At 50.7% G+C, this 13,374-nt stretch overlaps 1 protein-coding gene across 6 annotated transcripts in view; it reads right to left on the reverse strand.

Annotated features, from left to right (window-relative positions):
- Positions 1-10,714, reverse strand: part of ACSL6 (acyl-CoA synthetase long chain family member 6) — a 61,936-nt gene extending 51,222 nt beyond the window's left edge. The window contains exon 1 of one of the 6 annotated variants that reach the window (XM_053566518.1): positions 10,400-10,714. In XM_053566518.1, coding sequence (XP_053422493.1) covers positions 10,400-10,448 — 49 coding nt within the window. In that variant the 5' untranslated portion in view covers positions 10,449-10,714. The remainder of the gene's footprint in view (positions 1-10,399) is intronic. The other 5 variants (XM_053566521.1, XM_053566517.1, XM_053566520.1 and 2 more) reach the window with 5 other exon arrangements.
- Positions 10,715-13,374: the final 2,660 nt, after the last annotated feature.

The raw sequence follows: 13,374 nt of genomic DNA on the forward strand, positions 1-13,374 counted from the left end.
CTATGGGCTAGAGACCCGCGGCAAGTATGAGTGATGGGTGTGGTGGGAAGTAGTGGGGTGGGCATGCCAGATCTCTGGTGCTGAAGGAGGACTGCACCACCCTCCCAGGAGACTCCCTGTAGCCACTCCTGGTGGCTCCTCGGCACCCCACCCCCATAAGGTCACAACCAGCCTACTTGTGGAAAGGAAAGAAACTGGTCAGAGTTCCAGATAAAACATCTGCCCAGGAATGCTCTAGGGAGTGGGGACACTTCTGACTAAGGGTCAGGGTCAGCAGGTGGAAGATAGTGGCTCATCTCCTCCAACAGACTGCAGTTTAGCACCCAGCCCCTCCTTAATGCCTGCCCTGAGAGACACTGTTTCCTGGCTTGCCTGGGGATGGCCACTCGAGCAAAATCCACACTACAAGGCTGCCTGTCAGAACCAAAGCTGAGCCCTGAACTCCTGCAGCACTTCTGCCTGACTGTGACACTGAGGTTTCAGAACTCCCAGGGACTCATTCCTGTGAATTATTTCCACAGGATGAAGGTTAAGGGTTGATAATTGCTTCTACCACTCACCCCTCCATCTGGGGTGCTACAAGGAGTACTTCCTGCCTCAGCAGCCCTCACTTGGTCTCCCCCAGTCCATCCTGATTAAAACACCCAGATACCTGAGCAGCTGCCTTCAGCCCACAAAGCCCCTTCCCCTTTCTTCTTGGTAAGACCCCTACCTTTCTCCAGACACTTTCAGAGAGGTGTCTAAATAAGATGAAATCTTCCTTTAATAATTCTCAGGGCAGCTTCTGGGCAGGAAATCCAGTGTTTGGTGGGAAACCCCACAGGATACCAGAGCATGGGACTGGAGGAACAGTTCTGCCCCAGGAAGTGTGTGGCCAGTTGTCAGATTAAGAAAAGCACAGATTTCATTGTCACACCTGTGTGACCCTTACTATAGAGATGAAAATACAGCAGCCCAGACTCACCCACCATCCACTCTGTTGACACAGAGATTCAAGTTTGTCTCTGCTTTGAGACGGGGCTTTCTCTCCCCTTTCCTCTTGGGTTTTAATTAGGATCACAGAACCACAAATGACTAGGGCAGATATGAAGCAAAGAGCCTCCCTGACTCAGGAATTGCCAGGTAAGGCCCACTGCACATGCCCCATGAGATAGGGGCCCAGGGTACAGAGTTGCCAGGTTACGTGGTGGCTCACCACAGAAGCTCCCCTAGGAGCCTGATTATAGCTCTGAAGGTTCACTTAAGCCCCTTAAATGTAGAGAGAAAGGCCCAGCTAAGGTTGTCTGTGACTGACCTCTTTGCACAGCCACTTACCCCAACTAGCCTATACTCACTGTGAACACACCTCCCCTCAGCAGTCCCCACTGCACCTTCACCTCCCAGCCCATCCTCATGACAGTACCTGTCAAGAATCCCATTCACCCTAGGCCCTGGTCAGGGACTGTGGGCTTACATTCCTGAGGACAACACCAAGAAGCCAAGCTCAAACAACACTGTCAAGAACTTTAAAATATGAATAGCCTTGAGAACAGAGGAACAAAAAGAAACACAGTGTCTTTCACAAATTCTGAGATAAAGGCTGCGTCCATGAATCAGGCACAACAAAATTCTCAGAGCAAAGAGGGACAGCAGAGGCTAAAACAATGACAGCTTCCCTTTGTAAATATTTACAGGGTGTGGTGACCAGGACTGATGATGTGGATGAGCCTCGGGATACTCGCCAGGGCCATGATCACAGCACAGGCACAGGGACACCCCCTGGCCAGACCCACAGTCCAGGAGCCAAATCATCTGGCTGCAACACAATCCATTCCCTTCCCAGCCATGTCCATGTTAGGACTGCCAGTGTCCTGGCCTCAGGAGCAGTAATCTGTTTCCATTACCAGCCCAAACTGAGGACACACCACAGGTTCAACCTCAGGAAAGGGCACATGGGCTGCTCGTGGCAAGGCTATGTACTCAGAGTTCAACTACAGGTGGCTGGGGTGTGGGAGGAATGTAATGTGACCTCCTCCAGCTAGAGGCAAGCTCCTTGAAGTAGGGAGAGTCCTGCCAAGATACAGCTGGGGTCACTGAAGTTGGGGGAGCAGAGAGGATTTGCTTGACCACTGGTATCACTTAGAAGCACTGCTGGTGGTCTCCTGGGACAACTGCTTATGGAGAAGTATACAAAAAACAGAATTTGAGACACAAGTTCAGCCAGGGAGGCAGGATGGGAAGGGGAGGAGAGCCGAGCTATGGCAGGGAGAGCCTGTGAGATGTCAGGCACCTAACAGGAGCCCTTGCAAAGTGGAAGTAAGGAGGCAGAGGCCTGGCTGTACAGAAACACAGTGACCTCTTAACTAGGTCTGGGGCACTGGGGCAGGAAGCTGAGGCTGACAAGATGGCACTTAGCTGCAGAAGCAAAGTATTTACTGCTGTAAATATGCCTCAGGCCTTCATGGTCACAGCCCACAAGCTAATGGTGCCCACCAGCTCACGTAACCTAGTATCCTGGGGTTTGGGGATGTAAAAGTGCCAGAGGCAAGCTGGGACCCTCCACCCTGCCATAGGGACTACTGCTGTAGCCAGGATATGGTATGGTTCCCCTACCCTACCCACCATTGCAGGCGTCATTGATTTCTTTTGTAGATTAGACAGTAAGCAAGAAAAAATGCCTTTGCCTATGATTAAGGGTCACTTGTCTAGTAAATTCGGTAAATAGCTTAAATTTCTGGCAAACTTTACAAATAGCTTAATTTTCTGGCTTCTTCATACTCTGACAAAAGTCCTCTTCTGAATGCCACAGAAGAAACAAATCTGACTTTCCATTAATTCAGCATTTGCTGTGCTGGTCAACAAGAATCTGCCCCTCCTGAATCACCCCTCTGGCGAGGTCAAGATGCACAGCAGCTATAGCCTCAAGCTGCCCTCCCACCTGCTAGACCAAGTCCTGTGAGAGCCCATGGTGTCCAAAGAGTTAAGGCTAAGCTCGAGCAGCTCAGCCCTCAGCTGGGCAGGAGCACTGAGAACTCAGGCCTCCTTTTCAAGGCCAGGATGAATGGGGAATATGCAAATGGCCACCTCCCAAGGAGTAAGCCGGACAGGGGAGGGCCTGCTGTTGGCAGGCCTGCACTACTCCACCGGGCCTGTCACATGAAAGGGTTGTGTTCCTGCTGCTGGCTCAGGCTCCCAGCCAGGCTGGGGCTGTTCTCACCGGAAAACAAAAATGTCTTTCAGACCAAAGCAAATCGAGGCCCCAGCTGGCCCAGGAAGGCCGTTGGACATTGTTCACATTGACCCACTGTGAGCACCCCTCACTTGGATTCTCACTTTCCACCCACGGTAAGAAACCCCCCATCTTTCCAGAGGAAGCACTGTATAAGGTGGGGAGGGGGTCTTGGGGATAGGGGTGAGGGGATGCAACTGAGAAATGAGACTGGCCCCTTCCAAGGCTCTGTCAGTTTCCTTTTCAAAAACAGTAACATCTGAATCTGAGGTAGCAACCTTTTCTTGTATAAGGAAACTTCAGTAATTCTCATGGTGTTGGTAGTAAACATAGAGAAAGAAATGGTAAGAAAAATGTGCCAGTGACCAAGAAGTCCTTGCAGTGCATGGAAAGGACTTTTAAGAATGGAGGTCATGTGTGCCCTATGCCTGGTGCCCCAGGAAGCCCTCAAGCTGGGGGTGGGGTTTATGGCCCAGTGCTTGGGATCATTAACTTCTGGGACACTCCAGTGCTCACATTCCTTCAATAGAGGTACCACAACAAGATCAGACTTCAATTATTTTTGGATTTTCAAATTTTCAATAGTCAGAAATGCTGCTTCCCTGGCATCCTATGATCACCAGGAACTGTCCATTAACCATAGCACAGATCTTGTGTCCTATGTAGTATGGATGTTATGTAGAACCCCAGTAACAGAAGAAATGACACAGCAACAGCTCAAGCACACATATGATCACTTAGCCTCATGAGAGGACATTTAAGAGAAAAGCACTGGGCGGCACCTGTGGCTCAAAGAAGTAGGGTGCTGGCCCCATACGCTGGAGGTGGTGGGTTCAAACGCAGCCCTGGCCAAAAAAAAAAAAACTGTAAAAAAACAAACAAACAACAACAAAAAAACCCCTCAAACTGACAAAAGCATTTAGGAACTGATTATGAATCAATAGGAGGGTTGATGAATGCTCTGAAGATCTCCTGTAATCCAAGAGAGATAGGCCAAAGAAAACACTAAGCTCTGATGACCACCACTTTCGTCTGCCCCCTCTCCCTCTCCTTTGTACTGTGGGTTGAGGCCATACAGTATGCTCATGAAACCAAAATGCCAGGCAAGATTATAGAACTGTCCAGGGAAGAGAAGCAGGATGCAGAGAAGGTAATGAGATACTTCAGACTCAATCTAGAGAAGCAGGCTTCACAGGTGACAGACTTCCCTGCTGTCCAGGCTGTGGCAGGGAGATCAGGGACACGTGTACCCAAATCCCCCACCAGCCTACTGGCTGGGAGAAGGTCAATCCTCCATTTTTCTACAACCACCCCAAGACAGAGCCAGACTTGGGGAAGGTGATCTACAGAGTATGCATGAATTGAAGTGTCCCCCAGAGAACCACATCCAAACTATCTGCTAAAAAGTTCAGTCACCATTAACCCTGAAATTCTCTAGCCACTAAACAGAGTCCTAGGATCTATGTGGCTTCACGCAGCCACAGTTCTAGAGGAAGAAAAGAGAAGCCGAGGGTGCTGCCCTTTCCAAAGTTGAGGGGTCACTACAATCTTGGATGGGTCCCAGCTGAGTCCCCCTCCTCCATGCTAACAATTGTCTTTTTCTCATTAGCCTAAGGGTCTTGCTGTCCAGCTTCCAGCCAACTTCCCTGTCCATTTTTGCTGACTGGCTTACATCCCACCTTGCTGTTCTCTGCCCCAGCTCTAACTTTCCTGGAGCTATGTGGCCCCAGCTGCCCTGTCTGCCCAATTTCTGGTTAACCTCATGTCCCTCCCAGTGACCTTTCTCTCTATTTGGCAAGATCTGCAGTCAGTGTCTGGCATGGTCTGTAGCTAAGGCTGGAGCAAAGGAGGATGGGCAGGAGGAGCCCCAACGGGGAGTCTTAGCCCCTACAATAGTCCACAAGTTGGATGGAAAAACAGCAGGTCTGAGTCCTGCTGAGTTCCTTGGTATCCATCTCCCTCACTGGGTGGGCCAGGCTGTGTTGGGAGTGAGGCAGGGGTCCAGGCACTGGTCAGTGGGTTCTATCACAGAGCTGCCCATTCAACCTGGGTTTGCCTACTCTCTCAGTCTCTCTCTTATTCCTCCAAAAGCCATCAATCACTATGCCTGTTCCTGGCCCAAACAGGTGCCAAGCCAGAGTTGCTTACCCAGGGTCTGAGAACTGAGATGCTGATTGTTCCCTCCCTGGCCTGGCTTCCTGGTCTAAAGCCCTAGGAGGCAGAAATTGTGGGATGCAGGCCTGAACAGTCAGATGGCAAATTGGGGCCTAGCCATCCCCAGGTCTCCATGGGCACCCCCTAGCTGAATACCTGGGCTAGGTGCAGGGAGGGGAAGGGTATCTCCAGTAAGAACTGGCAAATAGGATCAGGTAGGACTTCTTGGGAGTTGAAATCCTCAGGCGCTGAGATTATTGGTTGGGCCTCATAACAGATAGCTTGGTTGACTCAGAATTTTGGTTCCAATCCACTTCCCTCTTCCCACTCTGCCTGTAACAGATTCCACTGTTCATGAGTCAGGAGCTTCACAAAGAAAGTAGTCCTGAGAATTGACCACACTTACCAGGGAGCTCCTGGAACACTCAGATGGATGATGGAGAACCACATCTGGGCATCCTGAAGGACAGCCCCAAAGGTACAAAAAAAATCTCATCCACTGCACTCCCCTCACCCCAGCAATCCTGGGGCTCAGTGGATGGTTAGTGGAAACTCTGGCCAGGTTGAGGCAGAGAATGGGGTTGTTACACCAAACCATTCAGCAAAGTGACCATATTGACTGGAGATTCCTCTATATTTGGCAGAGTAGCCATAGTCCAACAGGAGGACAGACATTGCAGCTCTAACGAAACAATATCCCACAAAGAAGACTACCATCTACAAAACCAGTCACCCCAAGGCTGTGGGAATCATTCCTTTACTCATTCATTCATTCAGCAAACACTTCTGGAGCGCCACCTTCTGTTCTGGGCTGCACTGGCTCTTAGCACTCAGGGTTCTCCAGTGAAGGATGACCTGACTGCCTACAAGCTTATACCTGTTTTCCCTCTTGCTTCTGCCATATTGGCATCATCCCCCAGCTAGTCACAGAGTAGAAACAACTCAAAGTCTGTTATTTGCTGAGTGACTTGTGGCAAGGAAATAGATTATAAAATGTATCATTATTAAAATAAATTATTCTCAGGAAATTCTTTATAGCATTTATTTGTGCAATAAACACTGATATACATTGTAAGCCCCTGTCCTCAAGGAAATCACAAAACTTGTGGAAGAGGCCAAAGACTGCAATTCAGTGGATCTTGCAACACCAGGGGATGCATGTGGCTTATGGAGCCCAGGAAGGGTGTCAACCTATTTAATACAACTACTGCCTAGAACAAAGTCAATGCTGCTTGGTCTGACATCCTAGGCCTGCAGAGTCCAGATTTGGCCAAGCAGAATTTGTCCCTCAATTTCATTCATTCCAATTTTCCTTCATACAGGTCCCTTTTTTCCTCTTACTTTCTGTATTGGAGTGTTAGAATATTGGCTCTTCCTTAAGGAAGACCTTGCACAAGTTGTTATAATTGAGGGCCTGGCCCTCAAGGCCACTTTATATGTGTCCTCTCTTTAAACTTTCCCTTGGCCAAGGACTCCCGGGCCTGAGCCCACTGACAACCCTGCTACAGGGCTCAGGCCTGGCTGATCATGCCTGGTGATCCCTCTCTGGTGTGGTCTGACTCATTTCTTTTACAAGTTGCTTCACCACTGAACCTCTCTGGGTCTTAGTGCTTCATCCAGTAAATCCAAAAATAATAGCACTGCAGTGTTGTAGGAAGACTGAAGGAAGCTTGGAGAATTATAGGATAAGGCACTTGACACATTGTAGGTGCTCACTGAAACAGTAGCTAAGTCAACATGTTTGCCACAACACTTCCCCCCATGAATACACCCCCCATGCACACATGCCCCAGTACTTCATTCAATGAATGTGCTAGGTGTTGGCTCGATACACGGTGCTGTTTCTGCTCTTCAAAAGCCTGTAACTTTCATCTTTCTTTTCAAATAATCCAGAGCCTCATGCTCACTCTACCTATGTGGGGGGAAAGTTCTAGGTCCCACATAGGGTAGAATCTGGGCCAATGTCAGCCTTCTGAAGGTCAATTTAAGGAGCCCTTAAAGTCACAAGGGGCAGAAAAGAAGCTGGAGAACATAAAGACTGGGTTCTGCTGCCCCCTGGTGTCAGTGTGCTCCTTTTATACAGGGTGGAGAGCTAGCTGAGAGAAGGCCCTGAAGTCAAAATCATCCCACAGCCGGGTTCCCTGGGCTCAAAACCCTGAAGACTCATCCCATCACAGTTCTACCTGCACACTTCGCTGGTCTGATTTGGAGTTTAGCCCACATGTGACAAATGCCCCCATTATGCTGCAGAAGCCCATCAGACATCACTGATGGGGAGGTACACATTTGAGCAGTGATTTTCAACCGGTATGCTGTGAGAGAATCTTAGACATGCCTTGAAAAATTTTAAAGATCATTAATTAAATTATTTCCAAAAGAAGTTCTCTGTTTTGATTAACATAATTTAAGTGTGCCATAGACAGGTTCAAGTATGCCATGAGATTTAAAAAAAAAAAAAGTTGAAAAACACTGGCCTAGAGGAAGGGGTGCCCTGTTAGAAATTTATCCTCTTTAACAATGTCATATAGGCAGACAGAAGCTCCAATCCCTTGCTTCCATTGTCCTCTGAGTGCCTATGGCACTGAGAGCATGTTTTCTTGCACTAGGCTCAGCATCTGAATCATGTTGGACCTATTTTACTTGTTTCTTATTTACTACTCAACGCACAAGTGAGATCTGAGCAGGCCCAGGACTCAGTGCTGGTCTTTCCAGCAGGGAACAAGACAGTCACAGCCCAGAGCACAGGGCTGCCTTCCCCAGACAGTCAGCTCCTTATTTAGGTGGCTTCTCTTTCCCCCTTTGTCATTCTTTCCCTGAGGCTCCTGAGGGAAGCCCTTGCCTGGACTTAGCTTATCTCCTCAGGTCCAGATTAGGTGGCAAAAAGCACATAACTCTATTCAAAAGTAATATTGATTGACTCCTGTTTCTGGCTAAGCAGAAAGGATCTTGTAGCTGCCATGGAAGCCCAGTAATTACAAGGCCGAGTGTGTTCTCAGGTGTGCTCACTAAAGTGTAGTTCTTAGCCCAGGAGTCTCCTCTGCCCACAAAGAAAAGTTAGGGCCCAGGCAAAGTCCCAAAGAGGGTGGACAGATAACCTAGGAATGCTCCAGTGTGTCTGGGGCAAACTTTCCAGTGAGCGCTTGTGCCAGCCTCAGCTTCTCTTCACATTGAGAAGCTTGGCCTCTGTGGAAGCAGTTGCTACACGTCTCAAGAGTTGCCCTGATTTACCACTCCAAGGCCCCTTTAGATCCTCCATGAGGCAGATCCCCCAGTTTTCCATTAGAGGAGGCATCTGACCACTTTGGGAAAGGCTCCCATAAGGAATCAGGATAGAAGGCCACTTCTGAGTCAGGGCCAGCTAACCCCACTTGCAGATAAGAGCCCCACACTAAGGGGCTTTTTTTTCCCTCATAAGCTGCTGATGAGAAAGTGACTCTGCAGCCCCCAGACTTCAGAAAGCTGTCCTTGAACCCATGCCTGGGTGGGGGCTTCCTGAGGGTAAGACGAAGAGGTCCTGGCAATGGGGAGAGGTTCTAAGACCATCTACCAGTCAGGCTATAAATGATGGCTGTTACTATCATCATCATCATCATCATCATCACTATCATCATCATTATTTTGATTATCCCTACTCCTTACCCCTTACCCCAGCTCTCGTCCTATCCTTGCCTTTTGGATGCACATAAGAACTAGAGTGGTCCTGCACAGGCTGTCACCAGACACCGGCAGACAGAAGGAGCTTAGGGAGCAGAGGGGATTAGAGAGGCCTTACTCACTCCCCTGCCCCTGTGGCCTAACTCAGGGCAATGGTGGGGGCGGGGGGAAGTGATTACCTGGCCCACCAACCCTCAAGGTTCAGGCCTGATACAACCCGGCACTTAGCATTGGTTGATCAATTAAAGCCTCAGATCAAATCTCAGTCTGCCAGATATTCATGTGACATTGGGGAAGTCAATTACCCTCTAAACCTCAGTAAATAAAGGGATAGTACATTATCCTCCTAGGATTTACTGCGAATATTAAATAACTTAACATGTAAAATTTCAGGTAAGAATTTCTAAAGGGCCAACATCCTCCCCTTCTTTGTCTCAGGAAGAACTTTACCACCTCTGACAGTGCTGTTTGTATGTGAAATAGTAATAAACACTGATATTCATAGAACATTTGCTCTGGGGTAAGCCAGGTTTAAGACCAATTTAGAGATCAAACACTTCACATAAATTATCAAGTTTAATCTGCACACAGGGTGGGGGGTGGTGAAGATCCTATAGTGGTATATGTCACACTCCGGAGGACCCCGAGGCTCAGAGAGGGGAGTGGCCTGTGTGAGTAGTAGAACTGGTAAGTGAAAGGGCCTGTGGTGAGACCCCAGGTGTGGGTGTATGGGGGGAGAATAAGGGGAGTGCTTGGTAGGGGTCCTCATAGCCTTCTAAGAGGGTGCAAGGGTGAGCCTGACTCCTGTAAAGAGTAAGGGAGGGAGCTGGAAGCCGTGGGGACACAGCCTTGGGCAGAGCTGAGGAGCCAGGTGAACCCCACACCACAGATATCTTGCACTTGAAGGGCGGGCAGGGACGGGTCGTGAGGAGGCTCCCGGCCAGAGTCAGGCAGCCCAGGTCAATCCTGGTTACATAGCTGACGTGCTGCGGGACCTCAGGGCCCAACACTCTCGGTTTCTGATCCTAGGAGATGAATGAGGACGCAATAAGTCTGTCCCTGGCCTTGGCTCAGGGCCTAATCTGATCAGCGGATAGTCCTCGCCATAAGGGGAGGAGGACGTGAAAACTGACAGGAGGTTGTGGTGAGGTCGCAGAAAGCGAGGCCCCTTATATCTGCAGACCCAGCTGCTTCCCAAACCTGCCCGGAGTCCGCGGAATTAGAGGTTGAGGGGGTACCAGGCGGCCCTGGGGACCTTGAATGGGCCGCTCGGCAGCCAGAGAGCGGGGCTCAGCGGCCGGGAGAAGTACTCCCCCACCTCAGGCTAAGACCCGCTAGCTTGCTGGAGATGGGGGTCAGGGACAGGGACAAGGCGAGACTTACCCACTAAGAGCCAGAGGGAGCCCCCAGACACGAGGAAGAAGGTCAGCATGTTGGTCGGCGGGGCCCAGCCAGGCCCGGCTCGGCCCCCCGGCCCGCAGCCCGGCAGCCCCGCAGCCTCAGCAGTAGCCGCTCCGCCGCCGCCGCCGCCGCCGGGTATTTTTAGCCCCCGCCCTCCGCTCCGCAGCTCCCGCCTCCCCGCGCCGCTGCGGAGACTGGGCAGGAGGGGGAGGGCGCGGCACGCGCTCCGCAGCCGAGCCCCACTCCCAGCGCTGCAGCCGCGCTGCGCCGCGCTGCGCCGCGCCGCGGGCTCGCCCCTCGCGGAGAGCCGCGTCGGAACCGCCGAGCCCCCGGAGGGGGAGGGGCCTGGCCGCACAGCGAACCGGCCCTCTCCGCCCTCGCCTCCCAACGTCAGGACCGGACGTTCTGGGGAAACCGGCTGGAGAGGGGCGCACAGGCGACAAGCACCAGAACGTGACACTGCGCCCACTCTGCTGCCACCCATCTCACCAACGCGTGACCCTTACCCCGCGCGCTTCGCAGCCGAGGTCTTAGGGCTGTGCAGGCTCCGCGGCATCCAGGTCGCGGTTACCTGTCATAGGAGGTGCCTGTGCGCTTGGTAACTGCTGACGCCAACGCCCCCTAGGACCCAAGTTTGCAGACATTAGGAGCCTTTGGGTGCCACGTCTGCAAATGGGTAAGGAGAGGGAGTGGGTAGGGCCTATCTAGGCTCTGGCAAAGGGGGCAGCTAAACCATCTAGTGCCCAGATCATCTGGGGACGCACAAAGTTGGGTCTGAGGCTACACAAGGTCACAGGAGGCTCTGAGTGGCAACGGGCTGTCATATGTGTTCAGTATTGATAATAGGAAGTCACAAGCAGCCACATGGAAGTACAGGTGTCTAATGAGTGTACAGACAATCATGGTCTTCATACACAACCATACATGGCACAAAAAGTTTCAAGAAGCCCCTCACAGCTACCATGAATGGCCATATAGCCACCCACAACCACAGATGCCTGCACTGCTGGGTAAGGGGTAGGACACCTTGTTTTAGTGTCTGAGATTGAAAGAAGAAAGCTCAATTGCACATTTTCTGAAAGAATAGGAGTGGGCATTGGAGTCCCCATGGACACTGCATCTGAATTTCAAGATGACCTCCGACCAGTATTCTTGCTTATTCTCCAACCTGCCTGGCCCACCGGGCCTCCAGCACCGAGGACAGCGCTCAAGAAGCCCGCCCAGGCCAGGCACTGAGTGAGAGCAGAATCCCGGAAGAAGAGGGTAGGAAACCAGAGAGCAAAAATCAGGAAGCAGAGAGTGGAAGAGCCAGGGGTCTTTTCTGACTTGCTGGATACTAGTTGTCCTGAGTGTACATGTGCTCACAGTGTAACAGCTGGGAGGTGAGTGTGTGTGGAGCCTGTATTTGTAGTACGTGTATATAAAATGTGTGTGCCCAGGCTTGTCTGTGTACACCTCTTAGGTGCAAGTATTCAAATATGGGTCTCTGAGTCACTTCCACTCTTTACAATACGACCCTCCACCTTCTTCCTCATCACAGGATCTGGAATTCTAGGAGAGCTGCTCTGTTTGAACTCAAGTACTGCCTGGCAGAGACTTTGCTGGGATCCTAAGTTTGGCAGAACTGCTCTAAGAGGGTGTCACAGAGGCTGTGTGGCAGGATTCCTCCCAGCAGAGGTTTCCTCTAAAGGTTTCTGTCAGAATCCTCCTCCCTCCCATTCTCACTGGCAGCAGACTAACTATAGACCTGCTGGTGCTCAGGAGGAGACCAGAGGGAACCACAAGCCTTGTCTGAAAAAATGTATCTCCATAGACCAGATTGGCCTAAGAAGCCGGGCAAACAATTTCGCCATAGGCCAGAGCAGCGGGCCCAGGAGCCAGGCAGCAAGCCTCAGGCCCAGCCCTCCTCTGCGGCATTCTGCTGCAGGAGCACTCTGGGTCCTTGTGCAGCTCCTGGCAGCCTCCTCTTCAGAGTGATGTCATGGGACACATTTAGCCTGGCCTCCAGCAGGATGTCGCATCCAGTTACCCTTCCTACAGATGTCTGCACTACTTGTGAATATTTTAATTCAAAAACCTGTACTAGAGCTGTGACTGATTATAGCTTAGCCAAGTATTTTTGTTTTCCTCTGAGCATGGCTTGGCTTCCCTAAGGGATGGGGACAGAAAGACCAGGTTATGATATCATGGCCAGGTTTCTTTCCTCTCCAGAACTGTTCCCTCCACTGGGTAAGGGGACTTACTCTTGCTTTTTCTGAGTTCACAAGATTTTCTACCCTCTCTGGGTCTCCATCTATGAACCATGTAAGGGATGGGCAGCTGTGATTAAGGCCTCTAGACGGCATGAGTGTGGCAGCTATGGAACTCAGCAGAGGGAACCCAGGACCAGAGACATGTGAGCCAGGCTGGGAAGCCTTTGGCTAACCCTCTTAGCCAACACAGTTAGCCACTGTAGTGGCCAGCTCTGTTCACACCTATCTCCTCCATAGATCAGTACTCTGAGAGGACCAGCTAGCAGAATTCTAATCATCTGTTTTCAGCCCTGACACAGGGTCTGGCCCAAATGCAGAGAACATTATCCCATTTGACAGAACAGGAGACAGAGATTCAGAGAGGAGAACAACTCCCTCAGGTCACACAGCAATTCTGGCATCCTGACTCCCATTTATTCATTCTTCATTCATTCACTCTTTCAGCTAATGTTCACCAGCATGTGTTCTGTGTCTGGCCCCCTCCTAGAAACTAGGGACATGCGGGAGACAAATAGAAAGCAGCAATAACAGCAATCCAATGTGGTAAGTATGCGATGAAAGTTGATCCTAGATTAACCCAGGGGAACCTCCCAGAGGAAATATTTGAGTTGGGCATCTTGGGGAAAAAGTTTGCTAGGCATCAAAGTAGAGCAAAGGATACCATTCCCAGTCCTGGCTTTGAGACTGTCATGCTATGCAGCCCAG

The sequence above is a fragment of the Nycticebus coucang genome, chromosome 17, assembly GCF_027406575.1.
Source record: "Nycticebus coucang isolate mNycCou1 chromosome 17, mNycCou1.pri, whole genome shotgun sequence".
Lineage (NCBI taxonomy): Eukaryota > Metazoa > Chordata > Mammalia > Primates > Lorisidae > Nycticebus > Nycticebus coucang.